General features: G+C 48.4%; 1 protein-coding gene across 1 annotated transcript; it reads left to right on the top strand.

Annotated features, from left to right (window-relative positions):
* Nucleotides 1-4,468: 4,468 nt before the first annotated feature.
* EDN2 (endothelin 2) lies at nucleotides 4,469-10,163 on the top strand. The gene is made up of 5 exons (XM_083809813.1): nucleotides 4,469-4,708; nucleotides 4,959-5,103; nucleotides 6,277-6,396; nucleotides 7,151-7,255; nucleotides 8,006-10,163. Exons 1-5 carry the CDS (start codon nucleotides 4,645-4,647, stop codon nucleotides 8,115-8,117), a joined length of 546 nt encoding a protein of 181 aa, XP_083665939.1. The 5' UTR covers nucleotides 4,469-4,644; the 3' UTR covers nucleotides 8,118-10,163.
* The last annotated feature ends 12,147 nt before the right edge of the window (nucleotides 10,164-22,310 follow it).

Below are 22,310 nucleotides of genomic sequence, written 5' to 3'. Positions count from 1 at the left end.
CTAAACAATGACCGAAATTTGTCAGTGACTGAAATTTGTCAGTGCCTGCAAGGATTGCTTGGCTACCCCAGTCTCAGCATGGGACTAGTCCCTGTCCAAAGAAAGGAGCCAGGGGGAGTTCAAGAGCTGCTTCAGAAAATGCCTGGGTGCTTGGAGCACATTCCAGGTCACTGTCCATTGACTTGAAGCCAAAATAAAAAAGTGAGGTTAGGATACGGAGGATGCCCTAGTATTACTCATGCCATTCGATAGCCTTAAACTAGGCTGAAATTCTCCAGACCCTAATGTTTGGAGAGGATGGGGTCACCTAAGTTCCTTGCCATTCTCAGCACTTTTCAAACTATAAGGACAAAGCTCCGTAGCAATGCTTTGTCGGCTTAAAGTCCTGGTTAGCAAATGATGCTTCTGCCACTTTGCCCTTACAAGTATCCAGACCCTCACATGCACCCTTCTTCATAGGGTGAAATATATTGTTCAGACAGCTCAGTCCTCAGCCTCCGAACATCAGTGTTGCTCTAATGAAATTCCTTGTAGTCACCAGAAAGCTGCGATTTATAAAAAATCATGTGCTGATGGGGGGAGGAGGGGACACAACTCTTCCAGAGGAAACCTTACTTGACAATGTCGCCTTCCTATACTTCCTAACAGAGACTCAGTGGGGGATGACAAACTGTGGAAAAATTTTACTAATGTCCCAGGACAAGAATTATGATTATTTGCTGGGCTTCCACCCACCGTGGGGAATTCTGGCTTGTGACATCACCCCATTGTTCCCGCCGGTGCCAAAAACACACCGGGATCCCGTCTTCTCAATGGTTAAAGCGCTTTCCTGTTTGCTCGTTCCTGGTTTCCAAACAGCGCATTTCATGAATGCTGCACGGGACGTCTCTTTTCTTGAGCTGTTTTGTCCCTTTCGTCATGTCTGCCTGGAACTCTTCACAATGAAGTGAACAATGTATTCCTACAGTCAGAAACAAAAGGGAAAAAATAACTGCAGGAGGCAAAGCCCATCTTTGGCATTTGAGACCCTGTGTACGGCTTTGTTCCTTCTTTGGAAGCCTTGTTTGTGTAGCCCGGACCCGTCCCTCTGCTCCAGCCTGTTGTTTTCCTTAGCAGTTTTAGCGTGGTGATAATGCCAGGAGTGTTGGCCCTGGGAAACCGTGTCCCCTGCTCTTTGTCAGGGGTGCAGGGACAGTCACAGAAGCAGCTTCTCTGTGGCCAGGAGGACAGGGAGAACCACCGCTCTTGGTCGAGGCTGAACCTCCCAGCCCATGGTACGAAGGGGAATCGAATGCTTGGCCTAAAACGAGGAGCTGCTCTTGAAATGGTAGTTACATACCAGGGTAATAATCTGAGGGGATGGTTGATGCTGAAACAGCTGTTTTGCCTTATGCCTAGAAGGTGTTCTCTGCAAGCCTACAGGAAAACTGCTTTGTAAAAGTCATCGTTTATTACATGGAAATTCTGTAGTCCTGTACAAAGCTGTCAGAGCACAGTCAGTTCAAAACTGTCCTGGTCAATGCAATCCCAATCCCACCTCTGTAAGGCTCCTGCATGCCTCTCACAAGCATCTTCGTCCATAACTCCACATCCTTTAAGATCTTTGAAGCACTGGTGCCAAACATCCATACATATGATGGTCAGGTTTGTGCCTGCTCAACACAGTAGGGTATTTCCTGGAGAAAAAAATGAGTTCAAACTCCATTCAGTAAGCATATATGAACAAGAGGGTGTAATATTTGCTTCATTTTCTGCAGCAGTGTAAATCGCTCTTGGGATTTATGAGAGATGAACAAAACAAGTGAGAGATCTTGGATGAAAGGCCTGGTTTGTAAAGTTATTTTTGTACCTGGCATTAAAGGCAGATACCTAGCAGATAACCCAGCACTTGTCTTCTTCTAGTAACACAGCGTAAGAGCTTTACAGATACAAGTGCCTTCACGTGCTTCTTGGAAATGTAGGCTAATTGACAAAGCTATGGACACAAAAGGAGTCTGGTAAAGGAAATACCTTGAACCCAGATCTCCAAAACCTCAGGTTAACTTAGAACTCTTCTTCCGTCCCAGAGGAATGAGAAGTTTTCATGCAAAGAAGTTCTCTGCTGATCCTTTCAGTAAATGAATCCTGGAAAGGCATATAACCATGGCTCTGCCTCGTGCTTTGTGAAAATGACTGGTAGCACCCTTTCTAAGAAAGTGCCCCTTCTTCAAGCAAAATGATGTAATTCATTCCCCAGCCTCTGTGTTACCTCTGTGTGGGTAATTACTGCTGTGTTACCTTCCCCACGTCGAGAATATCTTCTTTCATCCTGCAGTGACCAGAATGAGGATCACAGAAACTGGAGCCAGGGCAGATTTATTAAATCACTGAATTGGCATCTGGAATGTCATCTAGTATCTAAACTCAGACATAAGTCTGAAACTTGGCACAGCTGGAATATGGGCTGTAACAGGTAACACTGCTATTATACTTCCCTATTGTCTTTAGAATTATTGTTGCATTGGTACAGAGGTCAAAATCTTCCCTCCTTTTGCTTCTGCTTGTTTGCTGCTCACACAGAAGTGTTATTTTATCAGTTACAACTTTTTCTCATTTTTTTTTTCTTTAAACTTCTCATTATTCCTGATTGTCTAATGTTTCTTCTACATTGCTATTATAGCTGCATCCCCAGCTGTATGTTTTTCATCTTTCCGGGCCTCCAGTGCCCCCCTCACTTCATCCCCACTCAATAAATGGAGCTCTCTGCTGTATCTATGTTCCCATGTGCCATCAGGATCAGAGCTGTTTGGTGAATAGAGCAACAATTTCCCCCGAGCATATTATTTTGATTCCACTATGGATTTTCCCCAGCACACAACTTTTGTGTTCATTTCCATGAATACAGAGAGGGATTCACCCTGCTGCTTGGTCAGGGTGAATGTTAAAACCTCTCGTCATTGCTAGCAGGAATGCAATCGTAACCCATTTTATTGCCATGAGATGCAGTGAGCAGAAGCTATTGCTCAGGTGAAATCAGGTTTCCACATCCTGGCTCACTGCATTTTTCTTTCCACTCCTCCACTGTGCATTAGACCTCACACTGAATCACTGTAATTCACATCAGCTTGTATCTTTTCATGACAACAGTGTAATAAAAACCTAAATAGTTCATAGCAAACAGATAAAAATACACTCCCTTTCCTAAGAAGCCTTGAGAAAGTCAAGCACAGTAGTAGGTTTTTTTTGTTCTTTTGTTTTGTTTTTGGCTTTTCTAACCAGCTTGTGCTCTTAGGCGGGCTCCACTCCCAAGATGTGCTCAGGATCTGTGAGGCCAGGAGCTGTCTCTCTGAGCCGGAGCGATGGCCCCAGGGGACGCGCGGTGCCTGGGAGCTGCTCCCATCCCTGCTGTGGTCAGCACCCAGCGCTCTTCTGGAGGACAGTTCCCTACCCCTGCACGAAGCACCTGATGGGCAAGACAAAGCGGCTTTACCTGGCTCCTCATGCACTCCAGGAGTTGCCTGGTATATTTTACATCCTTCGAATTCTAAAAGCGTGCAGGTAGTGTTGAGTATGCTGTTACTGATGTTAAAGCAAAATCAGGCAGCAGTCAGGCAGTTTTACTGCAGACAGTCCTAATTGCTCAACCCAGCAAAAGACTTTAAACTGATTTGGTAAAAAAAGAGTGAGAAGGAAAGCAGAGACTGTAAATTTCATTTAAGAGATGTACCTTACTAAATGGAGTAACAATTTAACCTGACGTTTACTTGGCTTGAATTACGCTTACTGTACCCGGGTTCAATCAGCCTTCCCGTGCGGAGCAGTTTAGCCTGCTGATTTCTGCCTTTGCACTTAGATTTTGGGGTTTGGGGCATTTGTTTTTTTTTTTTTTGGCCGTGCCCGGAGGAGGAGCAACGCGGAGCTGCAGGAACGAGGGTGACCCTCTGCGGGGACACGGCCGGGGGCAGCCCCACGCGTGGGGCAGGGAGCGGCGGGCTCCCACGGCGCTGCGCGCACCCCTCCCGCTCCATCTGCCGGCCGCGGCTGCACACTGCGGCCCGCCCGTACTGCTGCCGGCAGCGTGGGCAGCAGCAAACCCCACTCGGGGCGCCCCCCACGGGGGGGAAAAACCTGCGCGCAGCCGCCTGCACGCGCCGTACCCACGCATCAAGCAGCCCCCGCCGTCTCCCCGCGTGGGGATTCGCCCCGCACCGTCCCCATCCCCACGCTGCCCCTCGGGACGGGGCGGCCCACGCGTGTTTCTGGCAGCTGGGGGGGGGAGCGGCGGGGCTGGCGGCGTGCCGAGGGGGGGGTTGGAGCGGGGCGGGAGGTGGACGAGGGCGGCCCCGGGGGCCGCCACCGCCCCCCCCCCGCCCCCCCCACGCGTGCCCGGGTCCCGCTGCGTTCCCCCGCGGCCGTTTCACGCGGCGGGGCGGAGCGCGGCCGTGACGCGGCGGCGGCGGGGCTATAAAGCACCTGCCGGGAGCCCGCTGCCTCCAGACGCGTCGCGGCGGCTCCGGGAGAAGCAGCGTGGGGCAGGAGGACAGGGGAAAAACAGAAGGGGGGAGAAAAAAAAAAAAAATTCGGAGGAAAAAAAAAAAAAATAATTTAGAAATCCTCCAAGTCTCTCTCCTGCCAGCTCAGCCCATTCCTGCGAGTCCCGCGGCCATGCCCAGCCACCCCGCCGGTGCCGTGCTGCTGGCGCTCGCCCTCTGCATCCTTCTGGAAGATGGTGAGCCTGGGATGGGGAGCGGGGCAGGAGGGTGCTCCGTGGGGGGCTTTGCGTGGCGGCTCCGCTGCGCCCCAGCTGCCGGGGTTATGCAAGTCCTCGGTGAGCCCGAGCAGCCGGGCTGCACCTCTTGCTTGCATATTGAAATCGCCCTAATGCTTGCCGGGGGTGTAATTGCAGAGGTGTAATTGCAACGGGTGCTCCGGTGCTCCACACCAAGCCGGCAACTCATCCCTTCCTCCTCCTGCTGCAGGTATGGGCCAGCCTCCTCTGGAGTCCCACCTCGCCGCGGCCAGCACAGCGCACCTGAGGACCAAGCGATGTTCGTGCAACAGCTGGCTGGATAAAGAGTGCATTTACTTCTGTCACCTGGATATTATCTGGGTCAACACACCTGGGTAAGTCTGCGAATAGTTCTTTTTGGGGGGATGGCTCTGTGGATGAGTGACGGGGCTTTCTGATCCAGGATGGGCTTTGGTTAGAGGAGGGTGAGAAAGGGTCCCAGCCCCGTGAGGTTCTTGCAGCACCTGCACTGCAGAGCATTGTGAGTTCAGCCCTTCCCAACTTGTGGAAAGGGACAAGCTGTGCTTCTGCTCAGGAGTTTCAGCATAACCCACAGGCGAGGGGGATGAAAGCACAGGGCGCTGCCTCCCCATGGCTTTATCTTTATTTGAGATTTGTACCTCTGCAAGGCAAAAGCAATACCAAGATGTTATAACTGCAAGACAGATAAGTTACTTTACCCTCTCGCAAACTGTAACCCTGCCTGCTGCCTGCCAGCATTGTTAATGAGACAGTGGTGGGTTGGCACTAAAGTCCCGTGGCTGCCAAGTCCTGCCCTCAAGAATGCTAAAGCAGCTTTCTGTGCAGTTTCAGACCAATGGCCAACGCTTTGTAGCAAAACACATGTACTCAGGTGTGGTTATAATCATGCTTGCTAACGTGCAATTACAACTCACTGCTTGCTCGGTGAATAGTTTCAATCACTGCCAATCCTAAACCCTCTGGGAGGGTAGATTGTGATCAGAGATGGAGTGGGAATGCACACATGCTAACAGCTCTGAAAGCACGCTGTGAGCAGAAGAACCTGTTATGGCTCCAAGACATCTTGATTTGTACTATGTCCTGTGCGTAAAAAACTTCTGGGAGAGGGACAGCCTTGACTTCTCCATGCTTGAGAAATTGGCCACTCGCTGCCGGAGTGGCTGGTGAGCTGAGGCAGCCGCGCTCCTCGTGCTCTTCATCACCCTAATCGTCTGCCAGCTCGCCCAGCCCAGCCCGTGCAGCAGCCCTTGTGCAGGCGCTCGGGTGCTGCAGCAAGGAGAGAAAATGCCACTTGCAACCCAGCACACGCTGGCACAGCAATCTCCTTGGGAGGGGTAGGGTAAACAGTAGGTGGGAGAGGAGCTGGAGTTTAAAGGCTTTAAATTATCAGTGGCCTTTTCACCTTATGTCTATAGATGAGTCTTTTATTATCATGATGTTGGCTTGGCTGCCACCCAAGACTACGTTATAAACCTGGTGGCTAATAAAAAGTTAGTTGCGTAGCTGATTTCTCTTGTTTTCAACAGACACACCGCTCCCTATGGCTTGGGAAGCCCGCCAAGGCGGCGCAAGAGGTCGCTCAGCAGGTGCGAGTGCTCGCACTCGAGGGACAGCATCTGTACCAACTTCTGCCAGCCGAAACCCGGGTGAGTTGAGGGGGTCCTGGGGATGCTCCTGGGGGCTGCTCAGCGAGGGTGCAAACGGGCGGCTGAAGGTTGGAGCTACAGGAGCTCTCCTGCCTCCCTGCAGCTCTTTGCAAACAGCTGGAACTTGTCTAGTGGCTTTCATACCCCTCCCAAGAAGCCCTGGCAAAGTGTCACCAGGGTGTTTTTGTTGTACAATAGTCTCTTTACTAGCTGATATGAAGCAATGTTACTCCATCCCTCCTGGTGCCAGCAAGCTGAGGAAGTGCTGGGTGTGCTGGTGGGAAGGGAGACGCTGGCAGCACGCTGGGAGAGGGGCGAGTCGGGGGCGTGAAGCTGCTTTGGGATGCCACTGTCTCCTCTGAGCTGGGACTCGAAGTCAAATACCTTCTGTAGCATGCTGTGTCTATCGTGCACACTCTCACTGGTCTCACTGCAGCCAGCAGTATAGAGTGCATCCTCTGTGGGAGTGGGGGGGGGAGGAGCGAAGTTATTGTAGAGATGTCATTAATTTCTTATCAAAGCAATAGTTGAAACCCCCAGTCATTAAACATGACGATGAATTGAGCAAGGTCTGACAAAAGAGGATAGCAGTAAAAGTGAGCTATAAATAACTCAAATAGCTGCAATTAACCCTTCAAAAATATGCATGGAGCTGTCTTAGGCTGTCACTGATGACGTTAGAGCAGCATTCCCCCTGTCCCTGCTGTAGCATGGCTGCATGCCTGTGGCTTACACATCTCTTCTTGCTCCTTAGGTACCGCCAGAGTCTGAAGCTCCCAGCAAGCTCTGGAGCATCGATGAAGGCTCCGCAAAGCGATGATAGGAAGCCTTCCCCTCACGGCCTGCTGAGAGCTCTCAGGTAAGCGTGCCATTTAAACCCACTCTGAATTTATCTCATAAGTGCTTGAAAATCTGGGGCTACGACCCCAGTAGTTGCTACTTGGATTTTACTTGGCTTCCCCCTCCTCCCTCCCTTTAAATTAGCGGACTTGACCATTTCTGCTGTGTAGAACTGAAGGCTAACAGCTGAGGGAACCTTTTTTATTTTTTATTTTTTTGCCTCCTCCCACACTAGAGGAATACTCCATAATATAATTCTTGATTGGAGTAGGAAGTTCCTCTGATAAGGGATGGGTGGTGTATAAGAAGAGAGAGAGGTATGTCATCCCATAAGAAAATGGTTTATTGAGTAGCAGCTTCAGATCAAAGCTCTTCTTACATCCCATCACTGAACTGTGGAACTCAGTGCTGGAAGAGATCATGGATTCCAGAAGTGTAAAGGAATTAAAGGGTGCTGGTAAATTCAAGGTGGATTGTTCCATTGGTGGCAGTTAAATCAGATGCAATGGGAACAATATTTGAAAGGCAGATCTGGGAAAGCCCCAGCTGGGCCATCCCAGCTGAAAAAAGGGGTATTGGGCTGTGGCTTAATACAGCTGCAGCTAGAAATTTCCACTTTTCTTTCCCCCTTCTTCTGACCCACAAAAACAAAAAACAGAAACAACAACAAAAAAAATACCGACTGGTTGGCAAAAAGCATAATATAGCCTGTTGCTGAGAATTGGGAAAATGGACTGGAGAATGAACCTCTTGTCTCTTCTGCTCACAGGGATCTTGCTGTTTCCAGCCTGCAGTTCAGCAAGCAGCAGCGCTATTCTCAGAGGAACGCTCAGCCAACAGTTTTGCCTTGGAAGAAAAGCATCTGGAAGAAGAAGAGATAAGGAACAGGTGCAAACCAAGTTCGCCAGAAGAATCTGGAGTCCTGTGGGTGCCGCTAACTCCGCTGTTGGTAGTTAGAGCTGAAGGAAAGGCCATGAGCAGAGGGGGGAAGAAGTGGAAGTCTCCATGCTGCTGTTGCGTGAACGAGTACTGCATGCACTCCAGAGACTGTCATAAAGGGAAATCAGTGTCTCTCTATACAGTCATAGATGTGTCATGGAGCTGAATTGTGCCTTTTTGGATCAGGCAAGGGTCTTACTGGTAGAGTACTTGCTTAACTCTGCACTGGAGTCCTAGGCAGGCGGTCAGCCCACTCTGGGAGGTCAAATCACTTCCAAACCAAACAGCTCTGGGCAGTCTGGACCTGGCAGCACCGAACGCCCGTATCACTGGCCTGGTCTGCCCTGCCTTTGGACCAAATTTGAGCATGGTTCCAGCTTGGCCCCCTTCAGACATGGTCTGGTAGATGGGCGTAAGCTGCTTCCAGCGTGGCCTGCCTCTGGGCCCACCTTTGCACTTTTTTCTCTTCTCAGACAGTGCAATGTGCATATGAATGAGACTCCCATGGTAAAACAGCTCCCAGTTTATATAAAAAGGTATATCATCTCGAAGCCTGAAAGCCAACTGGGTGGTCAGTGGCATTCTTTGGCTGAGAAGTTCACTGAAGGGCCATCCTACAGTGGCTCTTCAGGCGGATGATAGCTTGCTTCCACTGGAGCTTGCACCAAACCCAAGCACGGCCCCTGCCACCAGCAGAGCGGCGTCTGGGGGGGAGGCTCACGCAGAACCAAATTTCATTGGCAGCTTCTGGCCCTGCCATGCAAGAGCCCTGTGCATGGAGCCCCGTGGAGCCCTGGGGAGGGAGGGTCCGAGGCAGAGATGAGCTGCTGGTCTGGGTGGGGTCCGTGCTGTGAACCTGGCTCATTCACTGGGATGTACTCTTAGTGGGGCAGAGCTCCTCCAGCTCTTCACCCCATATCCCAGCTTGCTTTCAGCTCTGCCTGAAAGGAAGGGCTTGGGGCAGAGAAGATGGGTGGTGGGGAAATGGCACGCAAAGGCTTGCTTGCTGCTTTGCTTAGATCAGGTTTCTGAGTCAGACCCTATATAACAAATAACCAGTATATGGATAGCATGTCACGATGAGAAGTGTAACCAGAATAGGCAAGAGGCAGCCAGGTGGGATTAACAAGGAGAAAAGGATCAGTAGGAAGAGAACATAGCACTGTCTGCACGGCTTTAGAAGAAAGGGTTGGACTTAAACCCATGCCAAAATTATGGATGCTTCCCCAGGGCAGCACTGTGATGCTGGCTCGGAGGAGGGAAGGAATAATTTGGAATTAACACTGAGCCCAGAACCTAGAAACCCATACTCTAGGCAAACAGTCTCAAGGCTCTGGAACTGTATTGCAAATGCACTTTTGCTTGCCTGGGCAGATTAACTTCTGTTATAAATTGTGGCTGCAACTGTCATCTGGTTAGTGCAGATAAATAATTACTGTCCTGGATCCACTGTTGGGTCCCCCTTGCTGCCCAGTCCAGTATTACACATGAGCATTTAAAAAGACTGCTTGAAGTTGGTGATGGACCAAAATCTGTGGTTGTTGCAAGTGTAGTCCCATTGGACATACAAAATACTTCCTTGATTTTGCTTTAAGCCCTAGAGAGGGGAGCAAAACGAGACCAATTGATTGTATTGTAAATGAAACAACAGGCTAATCATTTGGTCCCCAAAGCTGCAGTGAAACTTTTTTCTATTTGACCTTCTGAAGGTTTGAGTCATTTGGAAAAAAAAATTTAAAAAATCCTGAAAGGGTTTGTTCCAAAGGAAACTTTGCACATGGTTTAATGTGAGCCTAGTAATTTAAAATAAAACTACTGCTGTAAAGTACTATGTATATCTCCTTATGTGCATAATGTCTCATCTTTAAGTGACTGATTGCACACCTGCCATATGTAGCATCCTGACATCTGTATATTTATTTAAATCTATTGATTTTTAGATGGTAATTTGCAAAGTTTAATTTGTAATAAATAATGACAAAACTCAATATGATTTTTCTTTCTTATCTGATGGTTGGGTGGTGGTGAATGAAAAACAATAACAAAAAAATCACAAATGGACAAAAGCACCGTTACAGAGGATGGGACAGCAGAGCTGGGGGAGAAAGCGGATGCTGTGCATTCTTGTGAATGGTCCTGAAGAAATTTTGTTCTCTGCAAGTCCTTTCATCTAACTTAAAAATCCCTTTACTTAAAAGAAATGCCTTGTTCCGCTCCAGATGGGAATATAGATGTGAAATGATCCTGAGCCTGGTGTGCTTAGGGCTGTGGGTGCTGAGAGCAGCTTGAATCCTTATGCTAAAAGATCTAGTTAATGTTTTCTCGTGGTGGAATCCTTTGCCTCAAATCACTTTAGCAGGTCTGGCTGTGGCTGTCAGCATCACAGCCTCTCTGTCTCACCAACTTTTAGATCTGAATTGTGGGTGTGTTTTTTTTTCTCTCTTTTTTTTTTCCAATCCTTTGTCTTTTTAGTGTTTTTGTTTGTTTGCTTTCTTTTTTAAAGTATAGTTAAAAGGCCATCATCCAGTTAAAGCTGTGCATGAAGACCACATCATAGATTATTCTGGTGTAGTTAACTCCGTGAATTTCATGGTGCAGCTGTGAGAAGGAAATAAAAAAACACCACCAACAACAAACACATTAGCATAATAGCTAACACTGTGCTTGCTGCATACCCACCACTTACATAGTTTTTTGGGGGTTTCTATGGTTTTCTGGAAATAGTAGTTTAGAAAGCTACAGCCCCGTCCTTTCCTCCTGACCACCTTCTTTGGCAGGACCGCACATCCCATGGCCAAGCCTCCACCTTGTGACTTGGTGTCAGGGCATGCAAAAATCTGATTCTTTCAGATGTTTCCATGACTTCAAGTGCCATGACAAATGGGACAAAAGGGGAAAAAAGGTGCCCTGAAACACAGAAACAGGCCTAAATTTCCTGTGTATAATATCTGAGGTGTGTGTTTGGGCTGATTTTCAGAGTGACCTGCTTGGGCTGATTCCAGGTGATACGAATGAGGAAGCTGAGGGCTACTGGACATTCATTCATTTCCCAGGAAGTATTTCCACACCATCTGGAATGTCTACTGAGCCAGTCTTGGGCCTAGCCTTTTGTTTGTCTTTCTTAAGTCATAGGACTGAGTCACTTATTTTGGTGACCTTAGTTGGCCTGGAAGCATTTGCCTTCCCCTGCTGGTGGAGGACAAAGCCATCCCTGCCCAAGCCCTGACAGCCGCCAGGGAAACAGTGCCAGAGGAGCATCGCATTTGCTGGAGCTGTGGCCATGGGATGTGCTCTCCAGCCCTTCTTGCATCTGGGCTAGAAGCAAGACATCTGAAGAAGGAGTGAGAAAATTTGGACTAATCCATTCAATGCTTTTGCTGTTGTTGTTGTTGTCGTTTTCCTGCCTAAGGTCAATGAACAGAGAAAAAAAATTCACACAGGACTGAATGATGGAAAGTCTTTCAGGGCAGGCTGTCCACATTCACCTGGGGAAGGTTTGAACTCACTGGTGAGTTTTCCAGCAGGAAATACTGGGTGTCAACATTTCTGAAAATGCAGAACAAAAGTACCAGGGGCCAAGCATCCGGAAGAGTCCCCCAAGGCCCTGATCACAAAACTCAGTAGAGCTCCTGGCTAGGATCTTATATCAGGCCCCTCAGGTGTGGCACTGAGTGTCGAGGGATCATTGGAGCCTGGCAGGAACCCCATGGCATTGCCTGTACCAACCCCAACGTCTGTGCAGAGCCCCATCCTCTGGGTATGGTTTTAATTACAAGAGCTAATTAAGTATCACCCAAGGGCAGAAGCAAGGAGAGACATTTAAAAGCATCTTAATTAGGGTGAAAAGAGAAGAGCGGACTGTTTATTCTGAGGTTATTGAATTCAGTGATAAAGATTAGTTGAAATGTGTTGCAGGAGACATATTTTATAAATTCTCATACAGGAGAGAACAGAATTAAAAAAAAATATAGAAAAATCCAGGAAAGCAAGCAACTTCCAAAGCCAGTTTTAAATATAAGTAATGGGGTAACTTTCCTAAGACACAGCCTTTCAATTCAGCAGTTCATCCTCTAATTGATAATTCCCGTAAAAGAGGAACCCTTGTGCCCTACATGTGACTGGCATTTTTTTTCTGCAGCACGAGTTCCTGAAGAAAAGCCCTTATAGCGTCCTACAGACAGCTGGCTTTTCTTTTGCTCTGTGGAACAGTTATGTCCTCATCAGGTTAGGCTTTTTTTTTTTCCTTTTATTTATATCTCACATTTGTTGAACTGATAAGTTTTGTCTGGGAGATGGGTTGACATAAAAACAGAAAGATGCTTTGGGTGAAATGTATTTGGATACACGCCTGTCCAAGGTCTCTGCCAGTCTTTGATGCATACATGGAAAGCAGAGGCTGTCCATAGCAGGTATCTGCTCTACTAGAAGATTTTCCTACCCAGCATTTTTAAACTTTGCCCTGTTTTGGTTTGGATCTCCCTGTAGAAGAGCTGGTCTTATGAAATATGACCCAGGGTAGAACAGGAGGTCCAAAGAGACGGTAATGGGTGATGGGTGATGCTTTCCTATGGGCCAAAAGCTGGTTCCCATGTCTTTGCTTTCAGCATCTCTGTCCTGAGCTACAAGACCAGTGGCTCTATGGATACTGCAGTATGGCCCAGCAGTATAGACTTCCCAGCAGCCGGGTAGCTATCTATGCTATTTACTCTATTAATCAGACAATTCTGCATGTGAGTAAAGCCAAAGCTACGATGCACCGAGGCAGGTATTCTGCAAAAGTTCTTCTCTCCGTGAAACACCTCCAGTGAGCAAATGTGCTGTAATGCCAAACTTAGAATAAGGTAGTTAAATGAAACAAGCTCCTCAGCGTCCTCCTCCACCAAAAGTGGTGTTCAGGGTCTCCAGCTGGATAGGCCATGGTACATCCCTGTCATCCGGCTTGCACCTTTCGGACTAAGACAGAACATGGCACATGGCACTGGGCAGTTGTGGCCCAGCAAACGGAGGGCTTGATTAAGCTTCTGCGTTTAAAGATTCCAGATCTTGCCTCTTGCTCCAGTATCCTTGGGTGTGAAGGTTATTGACTTGACTGGTCATATTGAGCAGACTGGGGGAGGAAAAAGCAGATTCACCGTGGCTGTCAGTTCTGTAATTCATGCCTTCTGCCACAGGCTGCTGAATTCTCTGTGGTCAGCTGTATCCTACAGCTTCTTTGGGGTCTCCCAGCACCACGGGATGAGGAAAGCCATGGGATCTTTTGAATGTGTTGCCTAGGTGTAGATGTCATAGTAACTGACCATAGCTCTGTGCCCCCAGATGAGGACTTCCCACCACAGAAGCAGCAGCAGGAAGAGTCACAGCTTCCAAGATGGTGCAAAGCTACTGGTGAAGGGGTTAATTCGTGGATTCCACAAGCACAGATTTGCTCTGGTTCAGTTTTAACTCAGGCTCAAGGCTGAAAGAGATCCCTCTGGTGGGGTTTCAAGCCTTTGTCTTTCCATATTTAAGTCTTTTCCCCTGACACCTCCAGCTCTCTGTGGCTGAAATTTCCATTGCCCCGTCTTGTCTGATCCAGGCAACAGTGAAGTATAAAACACTGAAATCCCTCCCATTAGGTCCCAAATTTAACCCTGCATCACGTCCTCTAGGAGGGAGTTGGTAGGCAAGCAGGAGGCAGAGAGGCTGAGGCAGGCAGTGCCAGCATGAAACCGTTGGGTTAAGCACACTCCCATCTGTCACACGTTCCTCTGACACTCAGCAGGCGCATTTTGCTGCCTCTGAGCCTGTTTGAAATCCTTTTCTCCACCTCACACCCGCTCACGGATGAGTAACTGAGTGCCTCTCCCCATCCGACTTCCTCAAGACCTTTGAAGCAACCTTACAGCCACTCCCATGTCAAAAGAAAGCCGCGTGTTCCTCTGCTCAGCGCTGCTCCATCAGGCTGTCCTTCAAGGAGAGATGGTTTTGCAGACCCTCCTTGAAGGAGGGTCTTCCTGAAGCTGCTAGGTCAACCTAACAACCCGCAGCAGGTCATCCCAGCACCCCTCTGTCCTCATCCCCCGTTGGCGCCTTGGCTAGACTGGCTCTGATGCTAGACTAAGCCTTGGAGAGCAAATTGGGCTGGGAGAAATCCAACTCAGAAGAAGCCAGGAAAGAGGTTTCTGCCGGTTTAGTGACCTCAGTTGGGTCAGACAAGTCCAGAGCTGAAAGATGAGGCTCCATGAGCAGCTAAATGTCTGGCTGAGCCTGAAATCTGGGAGGTTTCCAGGTCCATTGAGGTTTTGCAGGTGGAGTTTAGCAAAGAAATAACTTCTGGTGATTTTAGTTTCTCATCTCAGGTGAGACCTGGAGTCCTGGGAGAGGGTAGAAGCTGAAGCAGAAAATTTAAATGGGCACAGTCAGATTAAGTAATCACATAGTTTAAAACAGTAGTTGTTAGCTGTAGCGGGTAATGAATACCAGCTCATGCCTCACCCTGCCAATAAGCTCCAGGTAAGTATATCCTTAATCCCACAAGGAGCTTGGTGAGACATGGGAGGTGTGAGCAACCTCAGCAACAGGCTGTGTGAGACGGGAGCTGAAGGCTTCAGGTGCAGCCTCCTCAGGAGCATGAGGCCAGCAGCTGCTCTCTGGACTCATGGCTCTGCTCTGGCTCCAACGGGTTTGGAAGCAGTGCAGTGAAGGGATGTCCTCTCCTTCTCATGCTGAGATCCCAGTGGGTGCACACTGCTGGGACAGGGAACACAGAGGGAGAAACTGCTTGTTTTCTGATTAAAACAAATCATTTCTCCAGTTGTGTTTGTGAAGGGGTGAGAAGGATCCCACTGGCTCTCTTGAAGTGTCTCTGCTGGAAATAGTCATTCCTGTAGTGCATCTGGAACGCACTGAAAGTACCGCTTCGTGTGTAGTTGTTGCAGTCTGGAGGACAGGATACAAACACCTTGCTGAGCAGCCTGCCTTTCTGAATCAATGGGAAAACACCCAAAGTGCTGCATTCCAAAGGCAAGAATAAGAAGGCTGATCTAACAGTCTTTTACAAACTCCAGGATCTCTTGTCTTCGACAAGATTTCCTGGCAATATACCTGGGAGCTGTGAGAGTCGACCAGAGGCTAGAAAATCATATTCGCTTCCCTCCCAAAGATAGAGAGCTCCCTTCAGCATATCCATACATTCATTTTATTTTTTTTATGACCCTAATACAACATTATTTGCAATATGTGTTAACCAATTCAATAAGTCACCCTGATGGCTTTGGTTTTTTTTTTTTGGGGGGGGGGGGAGGGAGGGGGGAAGGGAGGGTGGTAGTTTACAATACATGATATGAAAATCTCCAAGACTTCATTTCAGTAGGAAGACCATAACAGTTTAGACAAGATCCTAAATGGTGAATAACCCTTTCCCTGGAGATTTGATGGCAAATACGAGGTATGCCTCTGTGACTTTATTATTAAAACAGAACGATCTCCCTCCAGCTCCGTTGGAGGGGGAGGAGGAGAGAGCACACATGGAGCAATTAAGAAAAATGTCTTTGACCTTCAGCAACTTAATCAGCTGCCAGTGTGCTTCCTAATAGTGTGCTAATGGTTAAGTTCTTCTGGATGCCATAAAAAGTGCTATAACTGGAGGCTACAATAAAGTGCTGATCAACCCATCAAGTGAGTCAATCCAAAAGTAATATCTGTCTTCATAATGGCTATAATAAAACCTATGCCAGATCCAGGAGATGACGTGAATAAGAATGCTGCTTAATTATGCTGGGCTGTGATTCTGGGTGAATTCGTCACACTTCTTCAAACTTGCTTTTGGTTGACATTCCCACTCCTGCCTATGAAAGCCACTCTTCATAGTTGTGTGGCCAGTGCTCCAAGGACAGTTCTAGGAGGACTGGGCAGGTGATATCGCCACCCAAGCCAACCAGAGTTTTGGTGCAGAAAAGGCTGTTGAATTTGGGCTGAGGATGTTTGTTCCAGCAGTAACTGCACTGACAAAAAGCAGGATGGAAGCATGACTGAAATTCCATTTTTGAGAGGTTGGGGCTGGGCAGAGAAAAGGTGTTTATAGATTTTATGTATCCCCATGTTAAAGATAGCCTCTTATTTTGAGTCATGGTATTGAAGTGGGGTGAAGGTTCACTGAGCACCCAACACAACACCATGGGACAAGACAGTCGAGTCCTATGCTAGAAAGGCACAGATGTAAAAAGGCAGAAAGCACCTCAGGTGGAGAGGTGCAGAGACCCTTCCTAGCACTGAGGATGGAGCTGAGGAGCTGACAGAGGTTGAACGCTGTCCTCGAGGATTTAGAAACATAGAATCACAGAAATATTTGAGTTGAAAGGGGCCTTAAAGCCCATCTAGTTTCAAAAACCCTGCCATGAGCAGGACACCTCCCTCCAGACCAGGTTGTCCAAAGCCCCATCCAGCCTGGCCTTGGGCACTGCCAGGGATGGGGCACCCACAGCTCCTCTGGGCAGCCTGTTCAGTGCCTCACCGCCCTCACAGTAAAGTATTTCTTCTGAATATCTAATCTAAATCTACCTTCTTTTAGTTTAAAACAATTTACCAGTTTCAGTTTAAAACCTTTACCATGAAGAAGGCAATGAGCAAATGCCCTTCAAAGGTACTTGATGGGATAATAAGGGCATAGGGACTGGAGGGTCCTGCCCTGCATGGTGCTGAGGGCAACTGCCTGCTTTTGGTCTCCCTGAGAGCTGAGGGCACCCAGCTCCCCAGGGAAGCTCTCTGCCTCCAGCAGGATGGAGCACAACAAACCAGGCTTCGCCTCTCCTGCCTTCTGCAAAGGCCCAGGTGGGTAAGGGGGTCAGAGTGAGTTAGTAAACCAAATCTGAGGTATGAAAAGTTCTCTGCATTGGGAATTAGCCGTTGGTCCACAGACACTGGTGGAATCGGGTGGAGCGTGAAGGTCCAGCGGGGGCCAGGAACACCTGCTGCTGTCAACGGAAGGAGCAGTTGCTCTTTTCCTACAAAACATAGCTGGTGTTTTGGGATGCCTTTGAGCACAAAGCTGCTGTCCAGGATGCTGAGAAGCAGGGATGTAATTCAGAAACCCAGCATGGAGCTGGTGGAAAACATGCCGCAGCCTTTCAAGGAATCACAGAGCGGATTCCTCCCCCATCGGTAAAGAAAACAGGATGCAGGCCACATTCCTGCTCGCATAGACAAGGCTCTCCACACCAGCACAAACACATTTTCTCTGTTCCAATTAAACCCTGGCTTTATATCACCTCGCTGCTGATAAGGGTCTGATTAATGGAAGAATTGTCTTTTTTTTTTTTTTTTAATAAAGTCTCTGGTGCTAATTGTTTTTTCCCTCTCCCATTTCTTGTTTAAAAGGCGCTTTCGAGGAGGGCTGCTGATTGTGCTGGAAGTTGTATGGGAACACTTAGTCTCTTCCTGGTTTTGTTTTTGGGGCTAGCTGCTGCCACCGAGACTAGCAGGTCCAATAGACAAATCACCTCTGCGGATAACCGGCAAAATCCTGCCCTTGTGCCTCCCGATAAACAAGTGCAGATTCATGTGTTTGTTCATGACACAGAAAGCAGCCAGAACAATGATTTGGTGACTTTTTGCCAATGTTGTTTCCTCTGGAGAGCCGATTTCCCTCGCGGAGCCTCAGGTGCATAGCAACAACTCAGCAAAACAAAAGCCAACCACTGCAAGGCATTAGAAAAAATATTATCCCAGTCCGAAGGGTGGGACCCGTCTTCCCAACGGCACCCTGGTGCTGGGATCAGCCCCAGCTCCAAGCATTCCCGCGATGCCGCCGCGTGCATACCAGGCTAATTAGCTAACCCTGCTCCCAGGTGACGCTGCCTGAGTGGTTTCGGCTCCAAGTCCACAGGGGACAGTGCGATGATGTGCGCATGCGTCATAGGTTAAGCGAAGGGCTGGATGCTTAATTTAAAAAAGTTTCTTCGGTCCTCGGTGGGCTCTCTGCCCACTGTGGCATAATGTCAGGAGGGAATGGCTCTACCACCAGGTTTGCAGTCCGGCCTCTAAGCTATGATAAGCTTGAGCAGAGATGCGGTCAGGGAGCCGCACTGCCTCAGCCCCAGTGCAGGGAAGAAGCCAGGGTCTGCAGGGTCTGTTTTCTATGAGCTTGCCACCAAGATCTATCAAGGACACATGGTGCTTGGCCTCTGAAGTGTTCCTGAGCATCCCTCTTGCCTGTGCCCGAGCAGTTCAGCTCTGCCTACGTTGTCGCTGTGTCTCTGGGGAAGTGTGCTGGGAGAAATGTTGAATGTATCAGTTGAAATGACTGATAGACCAGAAATGGCTGAGACCTTGCACCTCTCTCCTGACTTGTCAGCAGAGGGGAAGCCCAGCCAAGTTGCTTGGAGGGGACAGGATGTGAAGGAGACCAGCAAAATCAGTGGTTGATAAAGCAAATGGAAATTGTGAACAAAGAAGGCATCAGCCAGTCTGGGTCAGAGGGGCTGAAAGAGTTTGAGTTTACTGGGAAAATGCTCTGCTAAATACTCCTGTCCTGGGGCTGGCAGGCTGCTAACATGCTCTCCAAGCTGGTTTCACCTGTAGGAAGCTTTCAGACCTCACTGTGCTACTGTGCCTACCCAGCTCTGCACATCTTCCCCTCTCTCCATCCCACAGCTGTGCTTCTGCTCTGCTTCCACTTATCCTTTCTGTATCTTTCCAGCTTTCTATTTCTTATTTCCATTCTTTTCTTTCACCATTTCCCTGCCATTTTTGCTCTTCTGGTTTGCTTTCTGTTGTAGATAAATTTTTAGATTTAAGTCAAAGAGAGAACATCAGGGCACAAAAAGGGATAGATGAAAGATGCGAAGAAAGGAAACAGAGCAATAAAAGAAAGAGAAGCAGTATGAAAGGGCAGCTCATGCGTATGGGGTACACAATGAAATGGATTTGTCACAGTGGCTAGGTCCATATTGCTGAGGACACCCACCCCACAGGCAGATTCTCATCCCCTGGCTCAGTGGTGATGAGCAGCTCATGTCCCACTGCTCGCAGGAGTCCTCCAGGGCACAGTGCCTGGGTCCAAACCACTCTCAGCATGGCTCTCCTCTGAGTTTTTCTGAAATATTATTATTTTTGTAGTGGTTTCTCAGGTCACAGTGATGGTTTTTTCACAGCATGATGTTTCTGTAGCACAATGCTGAGGGCATGTGCTGTGTGTTTTGAAACCCAGCGGGAGGGCATGGGGAGGGCTTGTAGGCACCCAGTCTTCTGGGATAGATTTGGACAAAGCACAGCCTCATCCGTGCTGCCTGCGGGGAGCTGTCCCTGGAGCAAACTGTCCCCAGCACCACATCTGTTTTGCTTCAGCGAGGGTGACGTGATGCATCTGACAGCACAGACGTGGCTGGTATAAACAGGCTGAACATGGCAGCGGAGGGATGAGGAGTGCGGTGGCAGTCAGGGGAAGGTGACAACGAGCGGTGCCCAGCACGGTGCACGGGTGGTGCTGTGCATGGGGGCCCAAGTGGTGGAAACTTCACACCGCGGTTACTGCCTGTCTGGGCTGCGGGCAGGAGCCCCAGAGACATGGGTTTCTTGTCGGAGGTCTGCAGGAGACTGGAGCAAAGCGTCCTTCAGAGAAAGATCTACAACAGCCATTGGGTCCAGCACAGGGCACTGAAGGGAGCCATGGCATGGAAGAGACCTAGACCAGAGCAGCTGTCAAACCAGATGGGTCAGAGGAGTCCTTCCCCATGGAAATCTCTCATGTGTCACCAGAAAGGCAGCTGAGTACTGAGGAGAAATTTGGATATGAGTGAACTGGCAAGCAACCACCCTCTTTGCTCTTGACAGAGAGGCACGAGCGAGAAGACTGCACACTGCGACTGCAGGAGCTTGGGCGGGGGGAAATTCAAGGAGCAGCTGCAGAGCCTGGACTGTCATCATGCAGTTTTATCCCGGTTCCTTGGGAAAAGTGACCACAAAACAGCCCTTGACATCCTGTAGAGCCTGAGGACAGGCATGGATTTATCACTGCATCCTCAAAACTGTCATCATCTTCCTCACGGTGTCGGAGGACAGGGAGCTGCAGGCACAAAGTTGACACATTCCCCCCATGGACACTTTCAACAGGAAGCTGCTGCCTTACGGGGGGAACAGCTGATGCTTCTCACTGCCTGAATGATTTATTTTGAAAAGAGGTTTTCATTTTTCCTAGCTGCTGGAGCAACGACTAGAGAACTGGGGCCTTGTGTGAAAACAGTTGCAAGCAGGGCTCTCAGCTCACACCTCGAGCTGTTGCCAGGCCCAATTTTTTGGAAAGGGATGAAGCCTGTTGCCTTCGTGCCTGTTCTCACTGCCTTGCAAGAGACTGGGGACATTTTTCTGTGCGTCACGTGTACTTTTTGTGTGTAGGACACAGGAATATTTGCACACACCTAGTCAAGGAGTTGGCCACAGAGATGCAAAAACTCACAGGTCCGAACTCCAAATACAACTCATTCCCTCCACCAATGCACTCTAAACATAGACACACAAAACTTGAATTGTAGCATTCTCACTCCTAGTAGAGAAAATCATTTTCTGCAGCTGTTTTCCAGTTCCAAATGCTCTGAAAGATACAAGAATGAGCCTTCAGGTCCACCCAGAGATCTCCTTCACTTGCTTTGTTACCCCTAGCTAGCAACAAGGCTGCAGATATTTGCCAAAAAGCAGCATAAAGAACAAACCAGTTTGGCATTTATCCACCCGCCACTGCATGGAGCTGTGCAAAGTCCCTTGTACAGAGGAGCTGAGGTACCTGAGGCTGCAGTTCAAAAGCACCTTGAAGGTGAGTCTCACAGATGGGGCTGAGCACCTTGCACTGCCTGTGGAGGGAAGCAGGAGTCTCCCTGGATCTCTGCAATACATGAACCTGGGGAAGGCTCTTATCAGACCTCAGAGATGTTAGGGAGCTGGCCTTGTTCAGCACGCTGCTGCTACAGCTAGTCTGTCTTTCATTCGTTCTACATAAATAACCTCAGGATTGCATTGCTGTTGCTTCTGTGTGGTTGGATGCTGTTGCTAGGCCTGTAAACAGAGATGTCACAGCTGCTCATCTTGCAGGATCACAGTCAAATGATGAATGCTGGAATAATATCCAGTATGTGATGGTGCATGCTCAGAGATGGGTGTGACAGGCACTTCTGAAATCCCTTGGATAGAGGGGCATGCTTTGTAAGTGAATGGCTGCACACTCCGATTCCTTCCCTTGAAGGCTTGTTTCTTCCCAGCATGTGTAAAGGCCTGAAGTAAAAGGTGTGAAACAAACACTGTCCACTCATCAATCTCCGAAATGCAGAGAGGAAATTTCACTTTGTTGCAGTGGGTATATATGTCAACTCTGAGGCCACACATGGCAGGACAAGTGGGGACAGGCACTGCCAGAAACATGAAATGTGTGCTGCTTCGTAGGCACCTTGGTTTGCTTGGAGAACTTTGTGAGTACAGCACTGTGCTCTGACCATGCAGTTTCCATGTGAAAAGAGGAGCTAAAGAGTCAGCCAGAGCTGTCACTCCTTTGCAGCGTCATCTTTTCTCCTTTCTCCTCAACTACATCTTACATTGTTCTTGCAAACTTTTATCATTTTGGCTTCTGAGACATGAGCTGGAAGGCTGCATTGGGGGTAACTTGAGAGCTTTGGGGACTGTGACTACAAAGCACACAGGCATAAAGTTTGAGGAAGGTATGGAAATTGGAAAAAAAAAAAAAAAGAAAAAAAAGTAATGCAGTCCTTGGATAAAGGACACTGAGAAAGTTTCAGGCACTAAGAAGCACACAGTTCGGCTACTATTTTATCGGTCATATCCCTAGAGGGGTTGGTAGAGTAGTTTTCACTAAGCTCAGAAATGTAAAAGATCACAAATCTGTATGAAAATTACTTCAGCATAACACTGACTTAAACATCTGGCTGTGTAGAAGAATGTCAGTGTGGGTCTTCTTTAATTGCTTTTTTGATGTTGAGCCAGCAAATGTCATGTCTGAAGTGTGCTTTCAAGCAGAGGAGCTAGGAGAATACTTTAATCTTTGTGAAAATAACTGAGTCTCACATCACACCATGACTCTCGGAGCTGGGGATTTAAGGAAGATGACAAATACAAGTTGTAACACTGATTGCTACATCCTGGTGGTGGGAAGGGCT

This window comes from Anser anser (genome assembly GCF_964211835.1).
Source record: "Anser anser genome assembly, chromosome: 24".
Taxonomy (NCBI): Eukaryota; Metazoa; Chordata; class Aves; order Anseriformes; family Anatidae; genus Anser; species Anser anser.
This window is presented reverse-complemented; position numbering and strand designations above follow the sequence as displayed.

What these genes read in the sequence shown, in the direction of transcription:
- EDN2 (XM_083809813.1), top strand. Translation starts at nt 4,645, where the DNA reads ATGCCCAGCCACCCCGCCGGTGCCGTGCTGCTGGCGCTCGCCCTCTGC. An exon ending in CTGCATCCTTCTGGAAGATG is followed by an intron (nt 4,709 to 4,958) that starts GTGAGCCTGGGA and finishes CTCCTGCTGCAG; the next exon opens with GTATGGGCCAGCCTCCTCTG. An exon ending in TTCTGCCAGCCGAAACCCGG is followed by an intron (nt 6,397 to 7,150) that starts GTGAGTTGAGGG and finishes CTTGCTCCTTAG; the next exon opens with GTACCGCCAGAGTCTGAAGC.